At 38.2% G+C, this 16284-nt stretch overlaps 1 protein-coding gene across 1 annotated transcript in view; it reads right to left on the reverse strand.

Moving 5' to 3' along the window:
* LOC111874001 (aminopeptidase N) overlaps positions 1–15725 on the reverse strand; it is a 34674-nt gene extending 18949 nt beyond the window's left edge. The window contains exons 1-8 of the mRNA XM_023869108.2: positions 15624–15725; positions 14205–14323; positions 11413–11777; positions 9686–9892; positions 7603–7758; positions 5493–5605; positions 3738–3936; positions 1963–2119 (exon numbers count right to left, since the gene is read on the reverse strand). Coding sequence (XP_023724876.1) covers positions 1963–2119; positions 3738–3936; positions 5493–5605; positions 7603–7758; positions 9686–9892; positions 11413–11777; positions 14205–14297 — 1290 coding nt within the window. The 5' untranslated portion in view covers positions 14298–14323; positions 15624–15725. The remainder of the gene's footprint in view (positions 1–1962; positions 2120–3737; positions 3937–5492; positions 5606–7602; positions 7759–9685; positions 9893–11412; positions 11778–14204; positions 14324–15623) is intronic.
* Positions 15726–16284: the final 559 nt, after the last annotated feature.

The raw sequence follows: 16284 nt of genomic DNA on the forward strand, positions 1-16284 counted from the left end.
CAGGGTACAACTGATATGGGTGCCAGGGCATGAGGGTATTGCTGGAAATGAAGCAGCAGGCCAATTAGCTAAAACTGGAGCTGAACATCCATTCATAGGACCTGAACCAGCCTGTGGCATCTCTCTTGGAGTTGCCAAACAGGCAATCAGGGACTGGACTAACATAAAACATAAGAAATACTGGGAATCCTTAACTGGACTCAGGCAAGCAAAGAGACTCATACAAGGACCTTCCGCTAAAAGAGCGAAGGAATTGTTGAAGCTCAACAGGAACCAGCTACGATGGGTGGTAGGACTACTTACAGAACACTGTCACCTCAAAGGACACCTGTTCAAACTGGGACTAAGTGATAGTCCCACTTGTGAGATGTGTCAGATAGAAAATGAAACAGCCACACATGTCCTGTGTGAATGTGAGGCTTTAGCCTATTTAAGACTACGTCACTTGGGTCAGTACTTTATGGAACCAAGTGACTATTTTGGCACCCCCACGTCCAAAATCCTGCGCTTCATCCGAAGCGTGGGGTTGCACAATGGACCACTGAGGTCTAGGTGCAAGGGCCGAGAAGGCCTACCCCTCATACGTTCATTCATTCATTCATTCATACATCACCACCACGATTCAAGGTTGAAGAAAAACAATGTGTAAGTCCTTTAGATTTTCATAACGTATATAATAACGATTATATTTTGCATTTCATGACAAAATAATCACAGTTAATTTTAATTTGTAAAACTTGCCCTTTTGTATATATGTAGAAAATTTTATTGTCTTTTTAGTTCATATTCCGATGTTGCATAGAACGGAAAATATGCATTTTTTTCTGAAAGTCTGCAATGTTAAAGATTTAGGGCCATTTAAATTCTGGCCATAGGGAGCTGCCGGCAATTTAAAAGTCCCTATGTTAAAGGTTAAGAGCAAGGTGGTGAGGAGAATACTATAACATCTATTGTTTCTTTGGGCAGGTTTTGTCTCACTGACAGTATCATTTATGATCTTATGTCAGTTCCTCCTCAACCTGTTATTTCACGGCAACACCAATTTCTCTTTTTTCTCTTCTCTTTGCCTCCAATGAACTAGCTCATACATAATTCTGAGCACTTCTTACTTTGCACCTACCTTTACACAGTGTATCAAGTTACCAAACTGATGCTATTATAGTAATAATACTAATGCCAATTATCAGGGATGAACGGGACTACTTACAGGAAACGTTTATTCATATATGTGCAAGTTTCAATTTGTTTGGTTGGTGCATGTGAAGATTACAGGTGTGCATCAACACTTCAGTGAAACATCTTCAAAATCAGTGATGAAGACAGGGGCAACAAGTTCTTCCAAAATGCTGATATCCACTTATACCATTTAGCAACACAGAAGACCTCAAGCTGAATACTCATTGCCACAAAAATGTGAAATCTTAAAAAATGGTTAGATTTGGACAGAAACAGAAATGACCAGTGGGGGGGGGGACATGCCTTTATGCTGGAGCACATGGCAGGAAGAGCACCATTTTGTGAAAATTCTCCTGACTTTCACAGAAGGTATATGCCTACTGTAAGGAAGTATACATAGCCATTAAGATGCAATAAAGGAGACTGTGAACTAAGAAATATGCATACAAAAGTCTGAATTATTTCACCTCATTAGTTTCAGAAACTTATAAATCTCTTTGCAGTTATGAGCTTTTCTGGACAGAAACACAGACCAGCAAACAATTTAAACCATAGGCATCTGAGAACTCCAACAAAGCAATATAATAAATATCTATTAGACTAACCTTTAAAGTAATGATTACAATTATATATGGATCTAGAGAAAGGAATGTCTCAGCCATAATGCACTCCTGAACTAATCAACTCAGACTAAAGAGCATAAAATCACTGTCACAAAGAAATAAAAGTATTCAAAACTAATACAACATATTTCAGAAAAAAAGTCAACCATAAGTGTGCGCACACCTGCTCTGCTGCCATACTGGCCACGTAGTTTGCTAGTGCCTTCTTGATCCTAGAATCATTCCACCAAGCAGGGGTTGCTAGGTGACCAAGCCACTGCTGAGCCACTTCAACAGCCAACCGCCATGACAAACCTTCCTCATTGACAAAATCACTTTCCCTGACAAAAGAGACAAATAGTACTGAACATTATAAAGGAATGATCATAGCTGTGAAGAGTAAAATTAATCATTTTATTTTCCAAATCTATGTACTTGAAATGTACTCGAATGTTCCAACTTGCATAAATACATATAAAACTGCTACATGGATTTGTTTGCCGACACAAATTCTTTGCCATTTATCACCATGAATTCTCTCCTTCAAAGTGAGATCATCATGCCATATGATTACGAACTCCTCACATCAGTTCTGCTTGGAAAACCTGTTGCTTCTCAAGAAATCTTTTCACTCTGAATAGGAAAGTGTACACTGGTCTAGATGTGGGCTGCTCATCACTGTAGACTGCAGTGTAGCATACAGCAGTTGTGAGACTGCATCTCATTATTACAACATCTAGACACAACTCAAGATATCACTGAAAAGTTCAAAGTGAGACGTCATTTCGATGAATGATTTAAACATAGCTGCCAAGTGACAAAAGCATCTGAGCACATGCACACATAAATAAACAGAATTTCATCAAATTTACAAGTTGTTGCAACTAGCCAAACTTACTGTTCACTTCCACTCTGAGGTATTCACAAAATTTTTATTGAAAATTATAGAGCATATCCAAGAGTAATTATACATAAGAATAGGAAAGTGTGGCTTTTTTTGGTTTTGTTTTATATTTTAAATTAATATGTATTTATATAATAAAGACAAAGAAGTTAACTAGTGTAACTATTCTGGTACCATCACGCTCTTTTGTTTACTAATCTCAAAGCCCATAATGAAACTTGCAAAAAGAGTGTAGTGAACATGAAATATGTTTCACATACCTCTGCAACCTAAATTCAAACATTTTCCATTCTAACAGATATACAGCAAGTTACACTTGAAACACATACAGAAACATGTCTTCATGCAGTGACCAATCTTGTTGTCCTACTTTAACAAAAAATGGAATATGCCAACAAATGATAAATGATATAAACTCCGTCTCAAGTGCAAACAATATATTTGTGTCTTTGATCTTGCTCCCTACACTACATGTTTCGGCCTCAGACGGCCATCATCAGGTGTAAACACTCACGTCGCTGTCACACTGCACCCAGTTCAAAATTTAACATCTAAAACACTCTCCCTGTCATTATCAACTTCTATTTCGTTGATAGCTGTCCACCCGTAGATTACTTCACACACGTTAATTTTGAGTTTATTGTAATAGCACCATAATAAAATCTTTAGTTTTTATTTAGTTTTAGTTTATATCATTTATCGTATGGAGTGCAACAGGATGCTTAAATATAATATTATGCCAACAAAGTTTATTGACACTCCCCAATATCACATTTCATGAAAACACATTTGGTATTTCTCAAGCTGTCACAAGCAGATGGAAAGAAATTGAAAAGCTAACAGAAACACTTCCACAGTTTTCCGTGGCAATGTGAGAAAAATTAAAATTTTAATAAAATATGTAACAGTATTTCATAGCAGTTGCATTAATTATTGTCAACTTGAAGCATGACCTTAAGTTGTGATCCAATATTCAGAAAGAGTTGCAAACAAGTGGCAAACAGTAACACACAAGCAGTGCCATAAATAATACACATCTGTTTGAACCAACTTACTTTAGGATGATAAGTCCCCAGAGATCAGCTGGTTCAGGATCAGAGTAATAGGGCAGGGCCACCAAGTCAAGTTTTGGAAGAGGAAATGGAACTGTCAAGTAGTTTTCCATGAATTCCAACATCAGACACGCCTTTCGCAGAACGTCTTGCACTTGGGAGAGAAAACTGGGGCGTGCGAATACAGACACCCTCACTCCACCTGGACCAACACACAACTGAGATTACTATTTCTCTAAATAAGGTCAGTAATCTGCAAACTGCAGGATGGCTGTGAGCAGCCCTCTTCACCTCGGTAGCAACTTGTAGTGTTGTTCCACTTTGTTCAATCTGATACTAATATTCAATGTCAAAACAAAGCCCATTTGAAAGAGAAGCAAATGAAAGTCTAAGCAATGGCCATGAAATATCTGAAAAGTATAGAGGGAAAAACAAGAAGACAGCACAAACTCCATCACATTCAGAAATTTTCTATGCACTATCATAAATCCAGAGTCATGCTCTCAAATTTCCAGAAATATGATGCTTTTTTGCTCTTTCTCAACAAATTACTGTTTTAAGAAACAGTTATGAAAAATATAAAATGTGAATTGGTATATAAATAGCTAAAGGAGTGTACCACTTTGAAGGGTGGTTCATGTACAACAGGACAGAGTACATACAGGTACAGAATGGCACACGAAATATGAAATGATGCAGTATTTGATCTATTAATAAAATCTTTATTTCAAGTCCAATACTAGAAATTAACATACAAAAAGAAAGGCCAGTAGATGGAGATTTATCCTCTGCAATTCAAGTGTTCAATATGACCACCATTATGTGGCAACTTCAACATGAACTGTGATGATGTTGATTACTCGATGGCACATATTCTCAGTTATCTGATTGCAGGCCTCAGTGATTAGTGCTCTCAATTCCATTACTGTTTGTGGCTTTTTCAGAAAAATCTTTTCCTTAAGGAATTCCCAAAGAAAGTAGTTGCATGGGTTTAAATCAGGACTATTTGGAGGCCAGTTCTGTCCATGCAAAACGGTCAGGAAATTGGTTTAAGAAGACATGCAAGTCAAAAGTGTCATGTAGAACGTCCAAAACAACATTTGCTGTGTGTGGCCTGGCTCCATCCTGTATGAACCACTGAGTTTGTAATGGCAAAACCTGTAGCAAGAAGGTAAGTCACAAAAGTATTGTGCAACATGCTCAAATAGCGCTCACTGTTCACTATCTCTTCAAAGAAAATTGGCTCTAGCAGTCCATGACTTGAGATAGCGACTCACACCATAGTTTATGGTGAAAGATGCACCTTCTTATGAATCACGTGTGGATTCTCTGACACTCAAAATTGCACATTATGTTTATTAACCAGACCATCCAAATGTAAGTGTGCCTCAACAGAAAACCACATATTGTTAAATGATACCTCATTATTCTGAGCCCATTCAGCAAATGCCATTCACTGACGTTTGTTCTGAACTTAAGTTTAGGCAGCACTGTCATTTTGTATGGACACAAATTCAAATCACTATTCAATATTCGTTGCACCGATCGTCTGGATATCCCTAGTCGTGCTAATCTTCTGATCAGATGAGAGTATCAGCTCCTAGCAAAACCATACACCATGCAGGTAGTTACACATTTTGTATCCTCTAAACATCAAGACATGGCCTGAAAATGGTTCAACATCATGGTACCACAAGGAGAGCAGGCTAGAAACAGTGCAATATAACTGTGCTTCAGCACACTGCGTGCTCCACCCACCTTTGGCATGAGTTGATATGGTCTCCAAATCCAACAGAACAACTGCCACAGAAAAGGTTGACATGAGGGGTGTCTCCTGGAAGTGTACCCAGCTCCACTCTGTCTCATTCCTCCTACAAACAGGAGTCACGATTATACAGCCATTTCTGGGTACCATCACGGCACCCTTAATCTCAAAATGAGTTCCTTGACGGGGGTCAGATAATCTCAATATAAAAAGAAAAACATTGTTAGCACCAATTGAGAATGATACCATAACAATGCCACTGATAAGAGCACAATCCTTTCCAGATGGATGGTGACAGGGTACACATTTCTGAGTATTTTGCCTTGCATATGCCATCGTCAGTCACACGCATGCGCACATGCCACAAAATATACATTGCAATATTTTGAAATGTGTGATATTTAATGACATTTCTTTTAGCTCTGTTACTGAATGACTAGACAATTGAGGAAGAAATTATATGTGGCCTTCCTTAAGGTACTATCCTAGCATTTGTTTGAAGGGCCAGAGAAAATTCCCTTCCCCCGCAGATGGCCAGTCTACAAGTCAAATATTGTGATGTGTATTACAATTACGAGGCAATGGCTTGGTGAACATTTCCATAAGTTACACTTATAGAAGGACATCTGTTGCCGGGTACCAGACCAATAAACACGTGGCTATAACAGTATGTGACAAGAATGAAATATGTTTTCTATGTCGTCCACACCAAGACTGTTTGCTGGGCAACTGAGTGGTAACATGCCCCTACAACAACAGGGGAAGTGGTGTTTTCTGTGCTGTGTGGTCCATGTCATGACTATATAAAGAAGAAAGTTTGAAGGAAGCCAGAACCGATGGAATACCTCCACTGTAGCCCTGTGAGTTTCAGGAGTGTTTGGGGCTACCTTGCCCTTGGAGGTTATAAATATGGGGACCTGGGCCTCCAACTTGGGGAAGTCTCGAATGTGAGAGAGTAAAATGCAGTCATGAGTCCTGCAGGACTCAGACCTGAGGATGTCTGCAATAGCAAGAGCCAGCAGCAATTATAAATGACAGACCCATCCACTCATCAGAGAGGATGTTACATAAGGACTATGACTGCAAGTCTTCATTTGAAAAAAAAAAATACTGGTCATGAGCCTCAAGGGGCTTCTCACCAAGATGAACGGATTGGTGGCAAACTGCCAGTCTTAAAGTAACTCTGACTCTGACATCAGAACCATGAGAATGGGAAATGCAATGGAGTATAACAGGGATTAGAGAATTGGAATTGAGTCAGTTGTCGGTAGGAGATAGCCAAGGGAAGTTAGTAGCTGAAGAAGAATTAGAAGTCAGCCTATGAAGACTTTGTGGGTGATTAGAAGATTTAGTCACAGTGAGAGTACTTTAATTCCATTACCAGGATATGACTAGTGAAGACTGAGAATCCTAGTGCGTGTGTAATGGCAAACTGTGAATTGTGTAAATCAGTGATAGTGCTGTATTGCTTGTAAGCATGAGTTGAGTGTATAAGGTATTAAATAAATCCAATCATCCAATCCAAACCCTGTCTATAGTCACAAGACAATATGAAGCAGGCATGCAACCACTTTACATGTAATTCCCATGCAGACGTCCATATTAATTCCATGAAAAAAATGACACTGGGCAATTTGACATGAGATACTGGAACTGGCCAAGTACAGTTCTCCCCAAAGTGTGGGGCATGATGGACCATATCTCAGTGCTGGATCCAAATCTGTATCATTGCTGAGACAGACAACTTCCTTTCACATTTCATAGTCCACATACAAAATTCATTCATCTAAGCAACAAGATGATAGCCACCTACAATTTACTCAATTGCTGCTTATAACAGAATGTTACTATTCAAATTCCTTTTATCATATCCAAAATGACTCCATTAAGTTAATTTTGGTGTAATGAGGCAAATCAGAACTTCCTCACAATGTCAAATCATATCTCAAATCAGAAGAGATTTATTTCAGTACAATAAAACAAACCTTCAAATTTGCAAACTAGGGAAAAAGGTACATGCCAACTACCACCTGTTATCATTAATTAAAATAATTAAAAGTGACCAGTTGCACCCTCATGTCAAAGAGCATAGCAGCAACTTACATTTCGTCAATGGATCTGACTGGCATGTTGGAAAGGGCCGTCATCCGGCTAGTCCTTGCAACACTGATTTCAAATGAAGCCTTTAATTCTGGCTCATCAAAGCAGGGGAAGACCAGTCGTGCATTGCTTGGAGCCATTTTGGTGGCTGCAAACCATCTGCAATACAATAAGACAAAACAATTTTTCAGAACATCACACAGATGTTTTTCGACTGAATGATTAATTGCCCTATACAATAAAGTTCAAGCTGAGATAGCTAATTCTGTCTCCACAAGAAGATTCATATAAACAATGGTATAAGCACTTACTAGGGGCATGTGGTAGCGTAGTTGGTTGAGGCACTAAGCTACAAGCTGGAAGTTCGCAGGTTCAAGTCCCAATGAGGTGGATATTATCAGTTGACCTAATCCTTCCAGACGCACTATGGACCTGGGGTCGCCTCAGCCTCTTAACAGAAATGATTACCAGGAACCTTCCTGGAGGGTAAAGGGTGGCTGGCACGTAAGGCTGACAACCTTACTGCCATCTGTGAGCTGACTGTCTAAATAATGTGGGAGCCTCAATATCTCGCAACCCTATGGGCCTCCATGGCCTGTTATAAGGATAGCTTTTAAGCTCTTACTGCTGTGACAGCATATTTTTACATCAGAGACACGTAACTAGGAAGGCTTGTAGCTCATAATGTTTAGTTTGTATGTTCTGTAGCGATATATCTGTAAAAAGATGCTTTCCTTTATCTGGTAAGCACCGATGACACATAGAAGTTACTCAAGTGTTCAGTACCATGGCAAGCAGGCATACAAGAAAAGTGCATTCTTAACCCTGGCACTCAATGCATGCAAACAGATTCATCCATTGGTCAACTCCAGCCTGAGGTAAAAGCTTCCAGTATTCATCTGACAGGAGCAGAAGTGGGTACAAGAGCCATTCTGAACTGGGTTATTGATTAATGGATTTAAATGGAGTCAAATGAAATGATAATTCACAAGAATTAACTTACCCCATTGCAGGGAGACTCATGACAACTACTGGCACTCTGCACTTGGCAAGAACAGGTTTTGCTTGCAACAAACAGTTCTCAATTATCCCTGATATTTTAACTTGTCACTCACATATGGGAGGAAGATAGCAAACTGTATATCATTTAGTTTGTTCCAGGTGTTTACTCTCAATCTGTAGGCAATTTGTTCCTCTGAACTGTCAGCTGACTTTTGCCACGTTACAAAGACATTAGTTCCCACAAGACTAGACTCGTTATACAGTTTCTGTGTTTCCTTTTCCAGAATCACTGTAGGTCAGAATAGCCAAAGTTAAGATTTTAAAAGGCTATTTGAAAGCCCAAATAACCAGTAGAAGTTCTCCACACAAGACATAAACTTTAACCAGCAACACACTCTGATAACACATTGAAGTGGCTTCACACTGTACATCGTGTCACATACTGGACAAGAACTTCAGGGTGAAGAAAACTATGGCCATGGCTCTGCCATGAACTGAACAATTGGCCAAACTATCTTGGCTCTCCTGCCCATACATACGCTTTACAAATGAGATTAACATTCACTAGCTGAGAACAGGTGTATAAATCCCTGGCGCTGTAGGTGCGGCAGCCACATTTGAATTCAAGGGTAACAGTTTATAATAAGGGAATAATAGTTTTTAAATCTTCCACATCTGTGTATCTGATGACCATATTTTAATGGAAGGTAATAGCAATAATATATTGAAAAGTGCAATGGTTGGCCAGTTGGACCACAGAAAGTGCCACTGCACAACTGATAAGTTATTGCTTACAAAAACTGTTAATATTTCAAGACACATAAACAACCTGCTCTAGCAGCTAATATGGCACTTTGTAGACACAGAAATTCTTCACTTATATACATAATTCACATATAGAAATGTGACTGTCCCCAGTATAGAAAACAACATGGCAGTAACAAATGCAGAACACAGCATCAAACTCTTCAGCTTTTAGGCAAGCAAAGTATGGTTCAATGTCATTGAATTTAAAACACATATTACTTAGAAGAACAACAGAAACAGTAAAATTATAAGCATTTCACTGTCCACTTATACTAACCTCTCTTCTTTTGTCCGATGCAGTTGATAACTGGCACGAAAGAATCCCTGGGTGGTATCACTGGTCAGGGTGCCTGTGAAGGAGAGGTCTAGCTGATAGACCATATCTTTCTTCAACTTGTCTGCTAGACTTATAACATACCACTGCTTTGAAGGTTCCTTCTTTGTGCTGGAAATTGTAACAGGCAGCACTGATGACACTGAAGACCTTCAACAGATACAATTAAGGATCATGAAAATCTGAAATACAAAGTCCACAAGTATATTATTGAATGATGCTTTGTCCAATAGATGACTGGGTAAGGGATCATTTCCTCGATACCTAGTAGTATGATAAGAAACAGAATGTCCTAAAAACTGACATGAACATTTTTGCCTCGTGCAAGACTCAAATTCTCAGGATCAAATTAAGAAAAAATTCTTTCCTGATTTAAATATTTACTTTTCAATCTCAGATTTCAAGAAACTTCTGACAGCTGCTCTTACATCACATGTCATGGTCATGTCATCAAAAGTGCTTGGTACCATATCTGATGGAAGACAAATTCCCCCCCCCCACACCTATGTTACAAATCTATGAATCATCATGAATTTAAATGACAAACATGCACATGTTTTTAATCCAAGCTATTAGCATGTTCGTAGCACAGCTCACATCTTGCACTGTTGCAAACTATGTGAGAGTTGCAAGTGTGAAGCCAAGAAAGAAATATGTTCAAGGTCAGAAGCCATGAGCTGCCTGAAGTGTCATCAAAGTTACGAAACAAAAGGGTAATTCACCGATTTACAATATCACGAGATTCTGTGCTAATGCAGATGTTCTGGAAAAATTGCAGGTCATGTCAAAAAAAATATTAGTGTGAAAAGGAATGACATGTCTTCTGATATTCATTTTCTTTCACATGGTTATAGTAAGTCTATGAAGTTAATTCATAAAACCACTTTTGCTGTGCTAACATGTTTCCTAGTGCAGGGTCATCTTCCATTCAAGTAAATATGGTAGCACATTTTGGTGCACTATGAAAAGGTTGCTACAATAAAAAAATTGGTTTACTAGTGAAAATTCTCATTCTTGTCTTGATTCTGGGAATGTCTCCAAATTCTTGTTTTCAACTGAAAAATTCATTCTTGCACACATCTAGAAAATTCTTCTGATGAAATTGGTATAACAAACTACAAAATACTGTCACATATGGACATTCACAAACATGATACATACATTAACTTTCTTATCATTTGTGCATATGTAAAAATAATCTTTCCAGAGAAATCTAATCTCTAACTACCATGATCATCATTACAGACAAGTAAATTCTATTCTCATTTGTTGAATAAAAATGCTTGTTGAACTGACTTTTTATGGCAAAGAAACTGATTTCGTGCAACTGTGTTGTCTTATGGGATTTGAAAAATGCTTTACTCAAGCTATTTTAAATTATGAGGACATCAAAGTGAAAGGACATTGAGCAATAACTGAATAATCCAGCACAGGCACTTCTAAGGCTAGTTAAGTTGCAAGTTTCAGCTCACAGCAGACATCATAAAAAACAATATGGATTCATAATGGACAGTGAAGGCAAACTGGAATGTTATACGCACTTAACCAGTTTCCAGTGGCAAGAGTACACTGAGGTCCCCATGCAGCCACATAAAAGGCACTGGATGTCTAGCAATTTCCTTAATTTTTTAGTCCCTCTCTATCTGTGTACAGAAGCAGGAGATATTTACCCATTTCCTCTGTGACTGAAAGGGTAATCTGCCTTAACATTAGGATCCTTTGGTTGTGAAGCAGGCCTTCCTACAAGTTGTTTGACAGTAACCTCTGAATGCGCTATGCGCAAGTTCTCATGAGCATGCAATATTATGATGTTTGTTGCCTCATGACATGTTACATTTATCTGCACACGACCCTTAAAGAAACCCTCTTCAGGAAATGGATGAAGGTCCAAATGGTATGCAGTTGGAGTTACATCCCTTGGTAATCGCGAGTCATCAACATGGGCCTTGGCATCTCTTAAGTCAACACTTCGTCTTGACATGAGACGTCCTGCTGCAGGTTTATCTTCATAGCCTTGCACTTCTCCACTGGGCAACTGAAAAATATTCAGCACAAATTAAGAAAAGGGAAAGGAAGGTTTTTTAATCTTCACGAAGACAAAAAATGAAATTTGTAATTCTTCAGAACACAAAAATCCATTGTAAATTGAGACAGGGCATGACAAATTTTCTTGGGATGTATAGGAGCTGGACAAATTTTTTGCCCTTGAGGGACATATATTGCAATGCCCAAACACATACAGGCATACTTTTGAGATACTGCAGGTTTGCTTCCAAATCATTGCAACGTAGAAGAAAATGCTTCTGGAACATAACACCAACAACTCCATAATCAGGTGAGCCAGAATCGCACATTATCTACATTCATAACAACTAGTCAAGACAGTAATGCTGATGAAGTTATGGCTGCTGAACTGGTTCAAATATCTCATGCTGTACATCCTTAAGCATTCCTTCAGATCACTTGACTGTGGACTGAAATTAAATGTTTTATATTTCACGATGCAATATCACAAAAAATCTTGCAGCCATGCAAAATCTTGTGCGATTGTAAGTGAAGTTTCAGCACCCGCTTTTGTAAAGGAAATCATAAATACATTAAATTTATATATGCTTGAAGAATATGCTTACACTCTTCCTTTTTATTCTGTGGCAAGCGATGCTTCAAACTACAGCCATACCAAACAGTTTGCAATCATACTGTTGCATGTACAGCCAACGCTATTCAATGACTGCAAGATAGCCGAATAAACAACGGCCGTTTATAGGCAACAGATCAGTAAACATGTGCTTGTGGCAATGAATATGCATGCAACAATAGTTACTGTTTTGTGCTTGGTCCATGGAAAGGGGTCATGAGGAAGGCAATTGGGGTGATGTAATCAACTGGGAATTGAGTTCTGCAAGGGAGGCTGAGATGGTGCTAGTGTTCAGTTAACAACTCAGTTGCGGAGTGTTAGCCAGCAGGCAATGGCATGACCACATGAGCTGAAGAATTTCCATTATTAAGATCCATTACCAGGAAACGACTGGTGAAAGCAGACTGAGAAGTCTGCTCTGGTGATTTCTGAAGTGTGTAGATCAGCAGTAGCATTGTAAGCGCTTGTAGTTCCAAGTGGAACATGGAGCAGATGTTGTTAAAATTTTATGAAGAAAGTTCTATTTCTATTAAGGAAGACTTTCTTGTCTTCTATGATCAATCTCTCAAATATTTGGAAAAGTGGTTTGATTTCTCTGAGAACAATTACCTGTATTAAATCCAGTTTTTATCACAGAAAAAGGAACCAACACATTCTAATTTCAAAGAAGCTGCTGTTGTTTTGATATTAAAGAGGTCTATCAACTTGAATGAATTATGCAAAGAAATTTATATAATAAAGCCTACACTTGCATTGTTTCTGAATGACAAATCCAAGCAAAGTCTTTGTTAGTGACAAATGGTGTCAAATAATTGTGGTGGCAGGCAGTGAGCTTCCAAATGTTGCATAACTTTTGTTTGTGCTACCTGTTCCTGTGTACAGCACTTATGGGGAGTGAGTTTTCTCAATTATGAACTGCTAAAGGAAATGTCGACAAAATAAGAACAGCATAAACTTAATAAAAAGTAAAACTGCAGTAAAGATGAATTATAAATATATCTGTTAGGACTTTTACACATTTATGCTTAAGGAAAAGGATATCCTCAAAGCAGCAAAGGAAAAAAAAAGAGTATGTCTTTAAATTCCAATAAAGAACCAAAATTCATAAACTGAAAATTTTTATTTTCGATGATTCATAAAATGCAACAATATATTTCATTTTTATATGTATATCAATTTGAACTGCCTGTATTTTGTTGATTAAATAAAAAAATATTTTAGTTCCTGTATTTTTTTTTCTTTTTAATTTCTTAACTCTTACATTTGGATGTCTGATTTGTAAAGTCTTTTGAATAATATGTACTTTAAACAATAATTAGCATGTGTACATGTAAGCTAAAGTCAAAGTGTTACAACAGCAAAGACTTTTATACTGTTTGTTCTTGCCAACCCCTTCCCCCTCTGTATGCCAGCAAACAACAGACACTGTTACAATATCCTGCAATATGGAAGTGAAAAGGTGGTCACCCTATTCCCACACCACAAAAAGAAACATAATGTGTCTCCGCTGCAAAAACCAATGGGTGAATACAGTTTAGGCAAATAATTGCTTGTTAATTCTAAGAAGAGCATGAAATCCACAAATGCATTGTGGGCAAATACAAATTCCCTTAATGTTCAAGCAGGTTGGTACATATAGTTTCCACTGTGCTTTAATGGGTTACCAGAAAACAATAACAATAAGAACTTGTAATTATAGGCATCTAACAAAGTTTACACAAATGCTTTATATCTATTGGAACTGGCTGTGATGCTTTCATAAGCAAGTTCTGAATGTAATCACATGACACACTGGTTTGCCTGAGGAATATCAGAAATACTTACCTTAGAATGAAGAACTTTTCCTGCTGGAGTGCCCACGGTTGCCGCTGCCAACAGGAATAGAGCTGCTCCTGCCACCCACACTACTTGCAGCATGGCCACAGTCCAATCTTGTCAACTTTCTATGAAACATCAATATACACATAAACATGTGTTTATGTTATCTGCAAGAGCTCCACAATTGTAAAATGAAATAAAGAAAATGGAACTGAAAAGCTTCATCTTGTCAAATTAACAAAATAATACAGAGACACATTTTACAAAACAATTTACTTATTATTATCCACTGTAATTTATGTTTGTAGTAATTCATCAAAGTGGGTGAATAATATTAAAGTGAATCTTAGAAGGACAGGTTGGTGTTGTATGGACTGGATTGATCTGGCTCAGGATAAGGACAAGTGGAGGGCTCTTGTGAACATGTTAATGAACTTCTGGGTTCCGTAAAATGTTGGGAAATTCTTGAGTAGCTCCGCAACTGGTGGTATTCTCAAGAAGGGCTCAGCTCCATGGAGTTGGTTTGTTACAGAATACATATAATGTGATTACTTGACACTGCAAATATTTATACTAAGATTACCTGGTAAATGTATAATAATTCATCACATAACATTATAAATTCTATACGTGACTTCTCACAGACATTATGAAGCACTTATTTATAAGCCACTTGCAAAGAAAGCTTGCAGTTATGTGGTAGGTGCTGCTATCATGATGTCGTACAGTCAAAATGGCCAATACCTTTTTGCATTAAGCCTCATTAATTCACAATTTATAAACATAGTAGCAGGAGACCCTCTGTAATGCTCCCACTACCAAGCAAGGAGGCCAAAGCACGAGTACTGACACTTCAGGCTTGTATTCAGAATGTTCTCAGTTCAAATTTCAAGCTGGATGTGACTGATCCCAACTGATATTTCCATGATTTTCCTCAGTTCCTCTATACAAATGAAATGCAAAAGCTACCAATCACATCCTTTCTGATTCGCTGTTCAGTAATCATCCTACCATTTGACACTTCATACTCTGAGTGACTATGTCAAATGGGCCGTGCCACAGCTCAAGCAGTTAGTCGCTGGCTTCCCACCATGGCGGCCCGGGTTTGGTCAAGTGGGATTTGTGGTTGACAAAGTGGCGCTGGGGCAGGTTTTCTCAGAGTACTTCGGTTTCCCTTGCCAATCTTCATTCCACCAATTGCTCCACAATCATCCTCACCTATCATCTGGGGCTGGTACAATAGGCTAGAAGTGGCCGCAGTACAAGGGACTTAGTCCCACCCCACTAGCATTAAAAAAATGTCAAAAACATGATAAAGGAACTTATGACCTTCCCAGAGATTTCCAGCACCTTCAGAAAGGATTTCCCTTGCTATTATAAGCCTGTTATTACATTCAATTAAAAAAATGTTTTTTTCTAACTTACCACTGCAAGACTTGTAGATTCTGTACTGTCGATTGTACTGATACTTTGGTCCCAGAGTCAGCTAAGTTTTAACATATAGCTAATGACCTCTACCAAGGGTATCCACTCTTGTATGGCAGTGGTGTTTCAATCTTCATAATGTAATAGAAATGTTTCATCATCATCGCTCCCATAATCTAATACCGCCATCACGTGACTCCTACACAGCCTGGCATATTCAAGTTACCACAGAGAAATGCCAGCAGATCACACTGGCATAGGGTGGAAAATACTTCAAATTAAGCACACAAATTATGCCACAAAGGCAGGTCAGAAATATGCATTTATTCTCCTTGAAAACCCTAAAGATATAATATTTCTGTAGTTACTACAGTATTCTGACAATGGTGTATAACGCACAGAGATATTGGGTTTTCAGACTTTATCCATTGTCCGGGTTTTAAGATAACTAAGAAAAACGCCTATTCTGTTGGCTCCCTTACAAAGAGCTAGCCTCATTCACTGGGTCCAGTGATGTTTCTTTACTGTTTCAAATTTCTCTTCATGAAAAATGTAATTACCGACACTTGCAAATTTTTCTTTTCCATATATCAGGTTCATATTCTACAGATTTATCAACACTTGGAAACATCTAGTACATAACTGTGATGTGGAAAGGCAG

Source organism: Cryptotermes secundus, unplaced genomic scaffold (genome assembly GCF_002891405.2).
Source record: "Cryptotermes secundus unplaced genomic scaffold, Csec_1.0 scaffold47, whole genome shotgun sequence".
Lineage (NCBI taxonomy): Eukaryota > Metazoa > Arthropoda > Insecta > Blattodea > Kalotermitidae > Cryptotermes > Cryptotermes secundus.